This window comes from Opisthorchis viverrini (assembly GCF_000715545.1).
Source record: "Opisthorchis viverrini unplaced genomic scaffold opera_v5_253, whole genome shotgun sequence".
In the NCBI taxonomy this organism is placed as follows: Eukaryota; Metazoa; Platyhelminthes; class Trematoda; order Opisthorchiida; family Opisthorchiidae; genus Opisthorchis; species Opisthorchis viverrini.
In genome coordinates this window covers 487,356-503,935 of record NW_008751909.1, presented here as the reverse complement: position 1 = coordinate 503,935, position 16,580 = coordinate 487,356, and the positions used below count along the sequence as shown (strand labels likewise).

The window sequence follows — 16,580 nt, the reverse complement described above, 5'->3', positions numbered from 1 at the left end:
AAAACTCCTTGGAGGCCTCAAATTCCAAACCACCCTGGATATCGGTGTACGCACCTTCACTCTTCGCCTGGCAGTGTGTGCGCACGTCTGTCGCTTCGCCTTCCCAGCAGCGGCAAGCAAATAACGCTTGTGCAAATTCTTCATGGGTGTTTTATTCTCCTACCTCGTCCCGCATCTTTTCTCCGGAGAATCGATGGTGCGTATGTGCGTATTCTCATGACAATGCTTTATTTGATCAGCGACTGAGTCACACCTGTCACGTAGGACTTGAATACTCACTTTGATTGTGCGCATCAGCTCACAGCGACTATACCATTTCCGTCACGCTTCAGCCAATGGCCGCTAAACACTACGGTTGGTTGACCTACCCGCCAACGTGAGAACCCGAATGCAGGACGTAGTCTGGGTACTTGTGTGCAAGACAGCTTCAGTGCTCACAATGCTTCTTTCAAGGTTAGAGTTGGAGTGATCTGGACATGGCATGAATCAACATGCAAGCCGTATCCACTGACTGTGCTGTCTCACGACTGTTAGTCCCTTGTTGAAACACTCAGGACAGCTGATACGCTGGGTGCCGTACGGTATCGGCAAGCTAACCCAGAGCTGACAGCAGGCCAGACAGGAAGCCTGATTGTTTTTAGTCTTTGCTAGCGCATCATCTGAGTCAGTACATGACGAATTCAACCCACGCTCAAATGGCTAGTTTCGCAGCAAACAGCCTGTGTACGGGCCCGACTCGGTTGCGTACCGAACGGAATCTGTGAAATGGCTCCACTGGACCTTTGTGATCAATACCTACTAAAGTACAACATACGATGTCTCGGGCGTTTAAAGATTGGAAAGAATGGGAACAGTTTACCACACTGCCTAATGTAAAACAACAGTCAGACGGTAACTGGGTTAAAGGTGAAGACTGGAGGAACAGGGTGCAAAAGCGTGTCCTGAATGGCACATTTGTCCACGAAATGTATGAGAAATGATGCAACTGTGACGCTTTCTACGTTGGACATAATTCGATCAATTTCTACAATGCCTGACTATTGCAGGCGAGCACAGGACCACATTCATTTATTCCCAACGTGGCGTACATGGCTAGATTTCACGCTGTGCTCATGAGTGAGGTTTTTCGCACTCAGTTAGCCCAGCGGATAACTGGCTGGTTCGAGCTTTCACTTGGCACCGTGTAATTGGCTACTCGCTTCCTCCTAATTGATCTCGCGGTTTTATCAATAAAGTTCTAGCCGGTTGTTGTAGTAATCCACCTACAGACATTCCTGGAGAGTTGGCTGGCGATTTTCTGTCTGTACCGGTCTAACGTTTGAATTTGACTATAGCCTAGCCGAGATTCCAAACTAAATTAGTGTGCAGTTGAGTGTACATCTCCTAGATAAGATTGTTTTGAAGTACACAGAAACTCCTCATAACTGCGTACTCATGGCACCAGAGATCCACCATCTTGATCTTCCCAGTATTTCCATATCTCCACACTTCTTCCTCCAAATCTGCATATGTAATTGTTAGTGGTGTAACTCCAGTTGCATCAAATGCCCTTTGGACGATTCAGACGAATGCGCTCAAATAAAGCGGATCGTATCATTGAATTGACTTATCTCATTCAGTTCCTCAATTGATACTCCAATCGCTTCATCAAAATCAACACAAACAATGTAGGCATGAGTAACCATGAACTCGAGATAGATCAGTGGTTAAGATCCTATTCAACCTTAGCATCTTGACTGGTGCTGTCTAGGCTTGGGCAAACTGACAGTATCTCATCCCTTGTGAATCCTTCTTGTGACTTGGAGGCTAAGCACCGAAAGAGCGCCTGGATCATTATCAACCATGGAAATGAAATGAGCTACAAATCTATTATTCCACTACTGTGTCTCAGAAGTCATACGCTACGTACTCTACGGCTGCCAGATGCTCAGTGTTCAGCGTAGTACGCCTTACAGTAACACTGAGTATGAAAAAAAGACTATGTGCTTAAAGATGAGGGCACAGACTGCGTGCGGTTGGTTTTTCAAGTTGTCCCGCTGTCCACATCAGACAACCAGGCACACGACTCGAATAACATGAATGGTTGGCCCGATCTGGTCCACCCAACAGGTTAAAATGCTTCGGAAGGACTCAGCCATCGCCCTTCTGAATGTGGCTAAGGACTATCAGGTGGCTTTTCACATGCTTAGCACGGGGCTGTACAGACATAAACATTATCTGTGCACTGAGGTTCAATTTTATATACCGGTTGCATCAATGATGGGTAAACACCAGCCATCTGATGGACACTGATATCAGCATAATCACACCTCAATACAATGGTAAGGCACCTCACCAATCATGCAGAAATTCATCCCAACAACCTAATATAATTAGCTTTGTGTCGGGAAACACCACTCCCTGTTTTATCCCATTCAATTATGTCCGATATGCAGGCCATAGAAAATTGGTGATCTTGACCTAAAATGCAGCAGCTAAGAGCAACACTTGAGGATACTGAATGATTCAATAGTCAGGCGGTGCCTCTTATGTCAGCAGACCAACTTCCTTGAGGAATTGCTTTCGTTCAATCATTGACCACTTGAAATGAAGGGTGTTTAGGCATGCATCCGATACCAGTAACTTAAATTGTGTTCTCAGTTGCGGTCAGCTTTAATGGGAAACTGAAAGCAAGATCTATCAGTGAATAAAGATACCGGCAAGCATGATTCAGTTTCACACCTGTTGATGTCTCTGCACCTAAGCAATTGCCTCCAGTACAATCTCTTTAACGAAGCGCCGATTGCCACCACCGAATTCGCCTTTCAAAGTTGACGATTTTTTTTACCTCAGTGCACCCGAGATAGCTCAGTAGCCATCACACAAGATACTGTGTTCCAAGACACTGTGAGGTCCTTGGCTCGAACACAGTTCTCACTTTTTGATCACATCTGTATTCTTTGGCATCATCGATGTACTTCAACGCTCGCACTCACTTTGAGTTGAGCGACAGTTTTGTAGTGAGGGGCTGTCACTGTTTGATTGTTAATTAGTTATTCAACCCTTTCCTACATTGGTAAACGAAACTACAGTGGTTGGAGCCAGCGTATGACACGTTCGCAGTTGGTAGTTGATAGTTAAGGTTTTTCAAGTCAGGTAGATTTTCAGCGCTCACAAACAAGTATCTGCCCAATCCAATATGTATGTTTGTATCTTGACTGTAATCTTACATCAAAGTTTTGTTTGAAGTGTGGACGGATGAGCAGAATCAGTTCAACCACTAGATGCCTTAGTAGTAGCCCGATTGGTCGCGCATGGAAGTACCCATAGCTAGCAGATAAAACTGTCACTACGTTAACCACACAAGACTAATATACCATTGCAGCATGACCAGTGGTATACGTTGTTAGCAATATTCCTAGGCCTGCTGATATCCAGAGATTTTTCTTGTATCATATCACCTGTGACCACTGTATGGACTTTTAGGAGAGATATCTAGTAGTCCAATAGTCTCGACTTTCACTTACTTCCAAAGCTTGTTTCTATCTATGATTTCTTCAGCCGTTTTATTTACTATCCATTCCTATCCTTCTTTCGTTTTTTTGCTGAATCTAGGCCCTGCATCCTCTTGTTTGATTCCCTTCCTTGTCAAACGAGGGTGAGCAATCTGCACGTGATACGCGAGTAAGTTTTATACCACATAGTCTGTTTTCCATCGATCTTTAAGTGATGAATCGACTTTGTATTTTTTTTCACAATTTTGATTGTTTGATTTGTACCCGCTTTTTTAGCAACAGGTCGAATCCATGACGTTTCCCCTGGCTTTGTGGTTCTTACGTGACTAGGGTTCTCATTCGAACCGTCTACAGGCGACGCGGCGTTCAGTGCTGATTGACGTCCACCAAGATGCCTATGTTGCGTTGTGACTGTCAACATGTTTGCCCACCTTTTCTCGTCTTCTAAACCTTAGTTGTTCTGTATGTAACATCGCATTCGATTCCACGAGTATCGTGTATTTTGGCAACCACATAGCGATCAACTGCTTACTGTTAAGCGCCATCCGTCAAACAATCGGTCAACGATCCCTGACATTCTATCGGAAAGATTTACTGAGAAAATTAAAGTGGTATGGAGCACTCGTCTGTGGCAGTGGGCCGCCGAAAATACGTAGCGCTGTGTGGTAGTTCACAATCCCTTCTTACATGAGCTCAGTTCTTGTTATGTTCCTCGTAGCGGTCCTCTTGGTAGGATAATGCGTCTCCATATTCTCTGCGAATTACAGCTTTTCGAGCGGCGGCCAGTGGTGGGGTCTGTACATATTTCAATCTAATCCTACTTCTCGCCTGATCCTCTAAACCATCTGATTTCGCAAACGATCAACACCCGGTTTGACTGTGGTGAGCCATTTTAAAACTGACCTCTAGAATGACAACGCCCGTGTGCGGTCTGATGGTCCATTTTGCTTTACGGCTTCAAAGCCGATATGGTCTGTGGAGTCACTGGTACACAGAGAGCTGCGTTATTCCGAAGCAACATCAATGAGCATAGTTTGATGGTTGATCACCCCAGCTTGAATCGTCTTGATTCTCACACACATTTCAAGCTCTCGAACATCTACCTGTCGGAGTAAGGCTTCATATGCTTATGGTAGGCCTGGAATTGAATGTTGGACATTCATTTAACGCGTCGTTTATCGGTACTTCTCGGCCTGTCCGCATAGCTTGAACCCACTTGCAGTTTGAAACTTCGGTTGAGATTTCCAAATCTTCCTATACTATCAACACAATGTTAGGACGCTTCAGATGTCAAATCTGATGGGGGGTTTTGAAACCTGAATATTACGCGTGCATGTGCATAATCCGCTCGCGTGCCTTTTTGGGCTGTACCTCGGTACGATTTCCACTCCCTTACTGAGAAAGCCCAGAATGTCTTCAAGCTAGCGAACTGTTCTCACTCATTCGGCCATATTGTCAAGAAGTGCTTTTCAGACATTTCGGCACTTTCAAAGTGTTGACCAAGGCCACAGCCTCCGATAACGTCACATAGTATTCCAACTTGCGTTCATCTAGAGATTCCAGCTTCGATACCCAGTTCGCGACTTCATTTCGGTGTGTCCCAAATTTCCTGGATGTGTGGTCAGATGGTCGTGTCGAGGAGAGACTGACTAGAAATCATACGGAGCGAGGTATCCTAAACACCAGATATATAGGCCCCCTTGATATATATGAGCTTATGTGGTTAGGCCCAATACCAATGCCGACCGGTCCAGAGTGATACAATCGAGAATATGGGTTGACTCCGTTGATTTTACTGCGTCGTTTATTTTCAAACAAACAGGCAATGTCTACGTGGACACCATGTGGGTTGTGCGGAGTATTTGTTTGGCTTTCGGTGTCCAAGCCGCCTAACAGAAATAGACGTTCACATTTTTGGAGGTTCTAATCTGAACTAGCTGCCAGTAGAAGGAACGTCGTTTACCGTAGACGCCGCAGATTGAAAAGGCTTATGGTGTGATCCATGGAATTTCAATTGATGTGCACGCATTCGAAGAGATCATGGGAAATATGAAGGTTTCCATCGAACCGTTAAGAGCACTGCCATCATGGCGGACAGGTGCCGATGCTGATCTGCGCAGTCTTCAGGAGCTGAATCATATTGTTCAACCCCAGTTTTTCTCCTTTCACTTTACTGCGAGTGCGTGAAAGTCCACGAAGAGAATTATCCTGAGTTCATCACCAAAAGTAGTCTATCAGGGCTGTCCTTTGTCACCTTTCCTCTTATAATTCCCAATCGAATCGATTTCCGAAGGACTGTTCGCGATGTCCTCCACCTCCTGGGAAGAAAACCCTAAGTATGCGCACGATGTTACACTAACCGGGGCAAATTCCATCCAGATACAGCGATGTACTAAATAATCTGATTAATATTGCCTTGCGTTTTGATATGAACTTTTACACCTTCAAGGGGCAAAGTGCTATTGGGCAAGTACACCACCAAAACCTGACATGGTATCGGAACCATTAGAAATAGTGGACAAATTCACATATCTAAGTGGCTACATCACACCGAATAGCAGCATCGCTCGAATCTCTAAAGCTCGTTCTGTCTTCCTCCAATTTGGGCACTGTGGAGTCGACGTGACATCAATGCCCAAATGAAAGATAAGGACTACAACGCGACAGTGTTGTCTTACGGTTGTGAAACCTGGACGCTGTGCGTTCCATTCAAGGGAAGATTGCTTTTCTTTGACCGTTGTTATCTTCGATGCATTGCACATGTATCACGGGAGCATGGAATTAGCAACGCTGAAATGCGATGAATGGTTTTTGGCAACACATCCGCCGCTCGGATAATTGATAAGTTGATGGGGATGCACCGACTACGCTGGCTCGGCCGTGTGCCCTGTATGTTAGGCGATCGAGTGCCTCTCGGTGTCCTGTTTGCTAAGGTAGGTAGTCAGCCCATTACCTAGATATGGAGTATGAACAATGAGTCTTGGCTAGACTGGCGCAACCGGTGGTCGTGTCATGTTCGTTCTGTTGTCCTTGATCACTACCCAGTTATTCTTCCTCATTTTGTTCTTTTATTGTTTTTCTTCGCATCCACAATTCTACACTATCCACATTCATAAGCTGCGGGAACCCGAACGACAGTCAGTTAGCAAGCTGAACTGAACCATGGGTGATCTGTCAGTGGGTACTTCACAATAATGTACCTTGTAGGATTATTCCGAGACAAACATCCCACAGGACGTTTAGAAACAGGATTGCATGTCCACTTTCTGTGATCGCTTCTTTCATGGATGCTAACTCCAATCACCCTTATGCGAGCAGCATTTTACTGGATCGATCCAGCAACTGATTCACAGTAGTCAAGCAACCGTCTTTCTGGATACTTTAAAAGGCACCTGACAACGGATTTAAATTGGAATTATTTCTGTACTCAGGCTGTCAACTACTGAGTTCACTGCGAATGCACTTGCTTTCAACCAGCGTTGCTCTGTCACACCATCAACGGGTTCGCACATTGCTGTTGTCAAACTAAGAGAGCCTAGATAACTTCCAACACCATTGATTACTTTAGAACATTCTAGAACACTATCTGAGGTTTACCCCATTGTAGGCTGCATTTTGTCAAACGGCTCTCATTGCTAACCTATGTCACTGGACACAAATATGAAGATTCTGTAACAGTTAACTTCCCATCTTTGGTTCATGTGCTCATCCTGTTCATCTGTCCAAACCACTAGCTACCTCCAGGTTGAATGGGATTCACGAAGATCGGAACAAGACGGACCCCTGCATTTCGATAAGGACACGATTCGTGGTTTCAGTCCGCGAGTACCAAGCCAGAGTAATCTCGTGGATTGCGGAATCTATTTGTTACATTATGTCGAGATGTTTTTCAAGGTTAGTTCATTCCCCTTTGGTGCAGTTGGTTTCTTATTTTTTGTATGTGTTTTTCATGTGTTCTATTGCCCGTGGCCATTAGATTGCTTTGTACCCTACAGTAAGTTATCTACGGAACTGTTTAGAATAGTTGGCTATGAAATATATACCGGCTAGAACCGCTCGTGTCAGGTAGGCCTATTTATCTTTCTTGAGCATGGGATTCAGACGCCTTTCAGACCATGTTCTGTTTGTTTGTATCCATTTTATGTCATTTGTAGCCATCCTATTCCCTCTATCAGTCTGTGCTTTCGGCAATTAGTTCTCTAATTTACCCTGATGGATCTATTCGAGTTGTGTTTGCGTCTGACTTTCCGCTCGCCACTTGTATGCTATTTTTTCGAACCAAATTCAAATAAACGCCTTATTACGTGTTAGAAAACTGAAGACGTGAAATCGCTGCCGTTTCCACAATGGAGCTTGAGCTAGTGAGCAAATCACTAACCAGAAAGTGCTCCAGGTATTCTCCCCCTGTCTAATCCTGAGTGACCGCAGTGTCAGAATCCCCGTCTTTCGTGGAGTTGCGTGGAAGGCGCACGTCTAAAGGATATTAAAAAAACCACAACCCTAAGTTTTCTCAATCAGTGTTTTGAATTCATTTTTTGAATGCTCCATGCTTTGACATAGAAGATTCCGGTTGCTTAGTGTCTCATCGACCTGTTTTTGGTCTTTGAAGAGGTAAAGAAGACATAAGTGTTGTTGGATGAACCGATTGGTGTCGTCTCATCCCGCGGCATGTACTTTGTAACCACAAAGCGCAAGGTCGCCCATATTGAGCATGCACTTACGGAACATGCTACTTACAATCCAAAAAGCGGCACTCAAGTTTGTGGAGCGTCTTACATATCGTATTAGTTGTATAGTCTTTTAGCAGATGTAACCCTCCTCTTCTCAGACCTCACGTCTTCTCGACATTTATCGCAGTAGGAAGGAAGGGATCTCGTAGCGCAGTATTAGCTGACCGGGGATCGTACGAGTCCCATATTATCCAGTTTTTGTTGGTTTGCTGTCACATTATACTTTCTACCGTTTCCTTCCCTTCCCATATAGCAACCAGTGCAAAGCTACACAAAAGATTACTTTCAAAATGAGATGTCCAGTTGGTTTTCCGACGATACTGTAGGCCAAAAACGCGCGGACATACGGACTCTTCTAGCCCGTCTGAACGAACGGTACCACGCTGAGGAACGAACCGACTGAAGTTCCTTTGGCCGACCACATCGTTTTCTACTGTTCAGCGCGCCAAGATCTTCCTCCACAAATTTTCCTGTCAAATTCACAGGTGACGTATTTAGATCCCGTGAATGTACATAATTCCGAACATCAGTGATGATTTCCAACTTGTCCCCGTTCTTATTTCTCTTCTCCCATGTGAATTGTTTCTCACTGTGGCAAAATCCATAGCGCTCCCATGTTTCGATGCAGTCGAAAAACCGCGAGTACGTCAGTCCACACACTGTATGCTTTGCTTTCCAGTTAGTTTTCCTCTCCCCAGTTCGTAAAACTGAATCTGGCTGACAAAACTATTTGTTCTTGTGTGCGACGCCCCTCTTACTATCCGCCTGCTTTACGACCGGTCCGGGATTCTGTTTTATCTCCTGAACTGTATGTAGCCCTATGGAGCATCCGGTTTCACATGCGCAGGCCTTCATTTTGTGGCATCCCAACCCATCCACAAACTGGCCCACCCATTTCTGTTTGTATTTGTTGGCATTTTGTACAAGAAACAAAGTGAAAGTGGCTTGTTTTTTTGGCAGTCACCTAGACAGAAATATGGGCGGAGTGACATATAAGGTGTTTTGAATTCAAATGCACACTTTTTGCGTGTCCTCATTCTCTTGCTTCGAAGATGCTCACGAACGTGTTATGCTCATGGAGTGCGCAACGGGACAAAGGTACACCAACTAGTTGATAAATCATTCTTCAGTTGTGCTAATCAGAATATGTGTACCATATGGAGTCACTAAACGGACAACGGCAAATGTTGCCAAGTCGTGTGAACCTTGGAATGATTTTCTGACCTACAACTATCCGTACTTGACAAAAACGATTTCATATAGCTTGACTGCGTGGACGCACGTGCACGACAGTCACTAACTAGCTAGGTTGTCTGGTCCTTCTCTGTTTTTCCGAAGAATAGTATGGTTCATTGTCATGTATGACTCATTTTATTAGCTTTTTCTTCCGGGAGAGAAAGGAAAGCCGAGCGCACACTACACTGAGTCATACTTTCTGTTAGCTACGAAAACCTCCTGCCTGGTATACAACTGTAGCTTCTAGTCTTATCAGGCTGGTTTGCTATGTTGGACGCCTAAGCATAGCTCTCGGAGTAAATGACAATCGCTCAGCTGTAGCACCCTTTCAGGGCCTAGCTGTTATGCCACCCGAAGGAAGCATTTGGGCTTAGACACTCTCACGTTGCCCAAGCTTAGACATGGGCATTCGAGATGCAGAGAGGTGGCCAACCCTTGACTTGGCAGAGGAGTATGAAGGAGATCACGAAACGCGTAGGTGCTGTCGGTGCTACTCGCCTTCCAGGGTGGGGACCGCGTGATCCTCACTGTGCCTGGTTGGAGACACTACAAGATATGGCTGCTAACCGATGCCAGTGGCGTTCTTGTTGTCAGTTTCTTTCCAGATTGCCTGTGTGAATGTCTGGAGGAGTAGTCACCTCGGAATGATTGTGTTAAGCTAGCACTAAGTCCCTTCCCCGTCCACCTTTATTCTTTTCTTTACAATAAGGCTTTCAAATAAGTCATGGTTGTACAGCAGTGAAGCATCGGTATTGAACACTGATGCCGTGCTGTCAATGATGATGATGCAGAGGTTGGATTCGAACCAGAACCTTCCGGTCAGTAAGTTCGCGCAGTAACCACTGGACTATCTCGAGTTCCTGGGTAATTTCAGCTAGGCTAAATAACGCAAGTGTAAGTAAATATCTGAATAAATCAACCTCAGATGCACTTTTGTTTTTGCGGCACTTCTGTTTCCGTATAGACAACGGGACCATTTTACAGTGCATTGATGTTTTCCCACATCCCGGTGGTGAAGTAAGCCCAATCTGACGGATACATCACTCAAACCAAAAGTGCAAGTTTACTTTAGATGTAATGTAGCACAAGCATGTTCTGATAGTTGTATGAGGAGACTTGGTAAATTTCCAACTAGGATTTCGTTTTGTCATGACCTAAGTGAAGGTTCATCACACCGCTGACCAACTGCTCGTGGGCAAACGGTTAGGCGTTCAATCACTGGCCGGGTTCGAACCTCTGACTTTCAGAAGATGCGTACTGCTGATTATTCCCAATAAGGATGAAAGAGCTGCAGAGGGTTTCACTGTTTTCAGCACATATCTGCTTCACTGAGAGGACGAAATCTAGATTGAATAAACCCATATCTTCACTTCTCACCGTTAATTTGATTTGGGTGCGCTGGTTCATTGAGTGCTGCAAGTTCGCGGACGGCCTTGAGCTTTTGAATTGAGTTTTGTTTTCCTTCCATGGTAAGCGGCGAGTGTGTGACAATATTGTCTAATTAGACACATCTCCTCTAGTTTATAGAAAGGGCGGTTGGCTACTGGAACACTAAAATTAATCGCTGTAATATCAAATGCCTCATCTTCATCTGTCGGCTTTGTTCGTTCTTCCGATCGAGGCATTGTTATATAGGATGCAGACACCCTGTGCTGTACTCCTCAAGAAGACGTTTGGAGACCACCTTCCTGACTAGGATGTTTCCGCGATTGATAAGAGTAGCTTCTTCTGCACTCAGCTGGCAGTTCTGTGCGGAGTTCTTCTGTCAGGCTTACAGGATTTAGCACATTGATCGTAACAAATAGTTTGGATATTTGTCACTCCTGAAATCCATTACTGAGACGCATACAGTCAGGTCTGGACAGCACGCATCTGCTTATCTTGTCTAAATCGATGTGAAACTGTCTATCAGACAAAAGCCAATATCATTAAATCTTAATTTTCAGCATTCCTCCCATGAACCGTTTTGGTGGGACGCGGTTACCTCCAATGGCGATTTCTATCTCGGGAGACCCTTCCTCCAGAACCGAATAGAATAAATTTTCTGAGACCACAATGCAGTTGTTCGCTGCGGTTGATTCAGATTCACTAGCCGGATTTTTTTTCAAAAAGTTAATATTGTAATCACCGCCGATGCATTTTTTCGTCACTTCAGCAAACTATCTTTGGTTGGACTCGGCTTAGTAGACAAATCGACGTGCTATTTGCGCGCAACACCGTTCATTTGGACGTCACAGTTGCAATACAGATTGAAGGTGTAATATGTCGATCAGAAATTTGCTAGAATGTGGAATCGTAAGTTTTTTGTGAACAGCATGTGATGCACTCAAAATCAATGCCCATAACAGCGGTGCAAAAATAGCACATTTACAAATCAGTCTGATCTGTTCGCATACAGTCTGCTTCCTTCAGTTGTTGTGAAGCGGACTGTAGCAAGGCAACAATAATAAATATTGTGTGTATGCTGTGGATTGCAACGCACTGTCGATCACGTTCTACGAATGTACTGAAGCTAGAACATGGGTTGATCCGACGCCTTATAACTAGACGTCGAGATCCTATTAGGTGATGTTTTCGCTGTTTTGTTGATTCTGATTCTGTGGTTATTAATCAAACCTAGCTAGAAGATAAAAGTCAATCTTGGTGACAAATTTCGGGGGCTGACGACCACCATGCACGTCTGCGATTCTGCACTAGTACGCCTCAGCCCTGGGCAGGCAAGAATATTCAAGATCTGATTCATTCGTTTCATAAAAGTACCGTCGCGTCGCCACCCAGGCTCTAAGAACGAATCTTTCCATGCGGAAACTACGCCTTCGAAGCCCTGCGAGAACATACCACGAGCTAGTTAGCAGCATCTGCTCAATAGGACGCTCGGATGCCGCGTATTGGTAATGCGTCAAAGGATACAAGTTCAAAGTCGTGCTCTAACGGCTGTGAAATCGCTAAACAATGTTGGTCAACGTGTCACTTGCACTAACTGTGTAGGATTAGCGGTCACGTAGAACCCAATGTGAGACCAGCTGACAACGCGATCTGCCTATAGTGATACAGACTTGTGAAGCCTTCATTCAACCATTCGCCAGAGATTTACACTTGAAAGTCTTGATCATCCAATTAATAACGTTCTGTTGGTATATTCAATATTGCAAGTTAAGACAGCTAGGGACCTCGAACAAACGAAGAATTGATGACTCCAAACAAATAGTGAACCAATCATAAGCAAATACAGTTGAACATCCAATGAAACAAGCGAAGATTGGCGAACAGCTCCGTAATCTGATAGAAACCTGGATTGAAGCGAGCTCTCTTTGATCGATTTCCGCCAGTCGACTGTGACGTAATCAACAGAATAGTGACGCAGCGCTGTATCCGCTTTTGGGTTGTCACAGCGGTGATTGCTGTATGACTTGAGTGAACTAAGGCTTGTTGCTGTGACGGAAGAAACTTCTGCTAGTGATGTCATAACCGGCGAACGCGGTTGGCACGTAACCGGTAAACTTGATCGCACCATTCCTATTTTGGCCCGGAAAGGGACGCTTTTGACCCATTGTTACCAGCGGTGAGCGCAAAGCCCAGCCTCATCATTTCGTTGAATCAGTACCTACTGTAATGCTGCTAGACAAGGCATTTGGAGAGAGTCGGCTCGGCATAGAAATCTCGCCATTCAAGAGATAACCGAACCAGAATCACTTGGTTGTATATCAAGTGGGTGTTCATTTGTTCGCCGAAATTGTCAGTTCGCTTGCTGACGTTTCGTCACAAATCGCATGGGTTGAGGATACACCCGAGCTATCAAAAATAATCTAATGAACCCTATGCTTGAGCGTTGTATTTCGATTATGAAGCCTAAGGTTCAGTAGAGGAGCTGAATAACCTCCGTCTTTACCGCCTATTCGAAGTGTCCCATCAGAGCTTGTGCGTTAAAATTAAATGTCCTTTTGTAATGTACTACTCATAAGGTTGCTGAAAGTCCGTCGGCAGCCCACGACCGGTTTCGCCCTTTTTGCGGCTCATCGGGTAGGCGCAGTCCCCGGGTTTCCATCAACCTTATGTTCTACTTGAAACCAAATTTCCTTTTGTTTCCCAGTAGCACCCACTTTTGTAAGGTTACCAAGGTCTCAGTCATTTTTCTTCCCCAGTCGGTCGTGGGATAAAAATCATTTCGTGACATCTGTGTGTATCTAAGACTTGCTGCTTGCTGTAGGAATATAAGCTCCGTCAAATTTCTAGCTAGACACCATTGTTTATGAAACGCCCTGGACACTAACCTTCAGTACGTATATCGCATATGGTCACGTAATGCGAACATATTTTGTCGTTTAGTACACCCATACAGAGGTTAATATCACATAGCTAAAATCCGGGGTGCGACTAGCATGTGTGTAGTTGCTTGACTGCTTTATTGTTTTGCTGATTGTCAAATATCGCGCAGAATCTCTGCCAAACGACCACCTTGAGTGACGCAGTCTGTCTGTTCGATGTGAACTAACCCACATTGTGGTGTTAGCTGCGTTAGCAACACATTCGCACTGTACGTGCTTCGATGCAAAGCTGCACTGGCGCCCGACGGTTGCAATCAGTCGCACGTATGCATGAACCCAGTCAATTCCGATCGATGAGACACGACGAATGTGACAAATCGAAATATTCAGCAGCCTCCGCGCGTCCATGGTTGCCTATATGCCAGTCGATTGTGGGTATGTCTCTGGAAAGAGCGCCTTGACAGCCCGTATGTGTATACGAACAATAGGTTTGCAAGTTTTGATGGGTTTGCAATGTCTCTAGTACAATAACTCAGTCAATTGGTGAGATAACTAGGTGGTTTCAATGCAGGAGGGAACTAAGTGGAAAATCCTAGTTTCACGAACATCATTTAGCCAAGTGTATTACAATTAAGAGAACATATGTTATATAAGTTTGTAAGACTTAAGTTATCACACAACAGGATGTGGTTAGTCCCAGGAAACAATGCACTGCGTATTCCGTCCCGGTTGGGACTCGTCGGGTAGATGTAGCAGAATCAGTTTACTGTCCCTTTGGTTTGCAGTTCTCGCCTCTTACTGCAGAGCCAAGTGTTCCCCAGGATTAACGCTTGATTCTTCTCATTTCCCGTCACATTTCCTGACACATCTGATTGTACCAACTAAACCAAAGGATTACCTTGATTCATATTCACCCGGTGCACAACAATGGTGAAAACTTCCACAAAAAGCAACTTGTGACTGAATGTGCTACATCCAGCTCATGAGTCCAACTCATAACAAAACGCCTGGCGGATTTTCAGAAACTACTATACTCACAAGGTTACTGAAAACTCTTCGACAGCCCACGACCGGTTTCGCCCTTCTTGGGGCTCATCAGGTAGGCGTAGTCCCCGAGTTTTCATCAACCTTATGTTCTACTTGAACCCAAATAGGACTATTTTCGAGAAATACACTCGTTTGCATATAAATTTGGTTTTCACGAGAAACTCGACTGAATCTCTCGTTTATGCTCTTCTACAACTGAATGTACTGCACCCGAGCCGCCTCATGTTTCAGTTAGCACGATATTCGAGATATCGCAGTATATTTTCATAAAGGAAAATATTCACAAGGCTGCTGAAAATCCCTCAACAACCCACGACTGGTTTTGCCCTTCTCGGGGCTCCCCGAGTTTCAGTCAACCTGGAGTATTTTATTTACACGATTTTTTGGAGGCCAAACAGCTGAGAGCCCGTTTCATAAAGGAAACTACTCACAAGGTTGCTGAAAACTCTTCAACAGTCCACGACCGGTTTCGCCCTTCTTGGGGCTCATCAGGTAGGCGTAGTCCCCGAGTTTTCATCAACCTTATGTTCTACTTGAACCCAAATAGGACTATTTTCGAGAAATACACTCGTTTGCATATAAATTTGGTTTTCACGAGAAACTCGACTGAATCTCTCGTTTATGCTCTTCTACAACTGAATGTACTGCACCCGAGCCGCCTCATGTTTCAGTTAGCACGATATTCGAGATATCGCAGTATATTTTCATAAAGGAAAATATTCACAAGGCTGCTGAAAATCCCTCAACAACCCACGACTGGTTTTGCCCTTCTCGGGGCTCCCCGAGTTTCAGTCAACCTGGAGTATTTTATTTACACGATTTTTTGGAGGCCAAACAGCTGAGAGCCCGTTTCATAAAGGAAACTACTCACAAGGTTGCTGAAAACTCTTCAACAGTCCACGACCGGTTTCGCCCTTCTTGGAGCTCATCAGGTAGGCGCAGTCCCCGAGTTTCCGTCAACCTCGTGGATTTATTTACACGATTAACCACATCTCGTTTCATAATTACATCGTCAAGTCCAAGCCTTACATACCTGACATTTATTAGGTTCTCTACGATAAGAATGAAAAGAAAACGATGTATCCAAATTAGTCAAACTTCCCGGTAAACTTTAACGTACGGGATAAACCAAGAAATCACAATACTTCTTTTTTAGGCGATTCTGAATACTCCGGCAGTGCAAGAGAACTGTTGCATGCTTTCCATCATGCATTTTGTATTTGTGGAAACAGCTGCATCTTCAGAACGCGAAACAAGATGACCGAATTTGGGTATCGTCCCTGGTCGTTAACCTTATCCAGTAGCTGGCCTGGAGTGGATGACCTTCAGCATCAAACAGGGACGAGTTAGGTCCGCCATCAGAGTGTCTGCGGCGAAACATTTGGTCGAAACGGGGTCACTATCCCAAGCTCCACCGGGTACGCGCATATGCAAGCGGGTTAAACCCCGGATTGATATGACTGTTGATGACGTGTTACGTGATACGCTACCCATCTTAGGCCATCCTGTGTGCGATTTACATGGCATACGAGATTTTTTGAATCGGTTTGGATCCATGGGTGTCTATTTGTGGAAATAATAGTTTAAAAGTTCTGTCATACACGTCTAACTGTACACGTAAAGTGTTTCCTAAGTATGGTGATCTGATCCGATTGAACTCAACACACCAGTGTAACATAGATCCCATTGATGTTACAAGCTCCTATTGGGCGGTATTTTACTCTTTTATCCGCCTTAAGCCACTGGTTTGCTATGTGTCTGTAGAAGACTTTTTGTTTGATGTATCATGTGGGCGTTATCCGAACGAT

At 44.6% G+C, this 16,580-nt stretch overlaps 1 protein-coding gene across 1 annotated transcript in view; it reads left to right on the top strand.

Annotated features, from left to right (window-relative positions):
* The window catches only part of T265_09054 (hypothetical protein), a gene marked incomplete at both ends in the record, with an annotated part of 42,308 nt that extends 33,109 nt beyond the window's left edge, over window positions 1-9,199 (top strand). Inside the window, 3 exons of the mRNA XM_009175023.1 lie at window positions 3,595-3,637; window positions 7,239-7,388; window positions 8,478-9,199. Coding sequence (XP_009173287.1) covers window positions 3,595-3,637; window positions 7,239-7,388; window positions 8,478-8,627 — 343 coding nt within the window. The remainder of the gene's footprint in view (window positions 1-3,594; window positions 3,638-7,238; window positions 7,389-8,477) is intronic.
* Window positions 9,200-16,580: the final 7,381 nt, after the last annotated feature.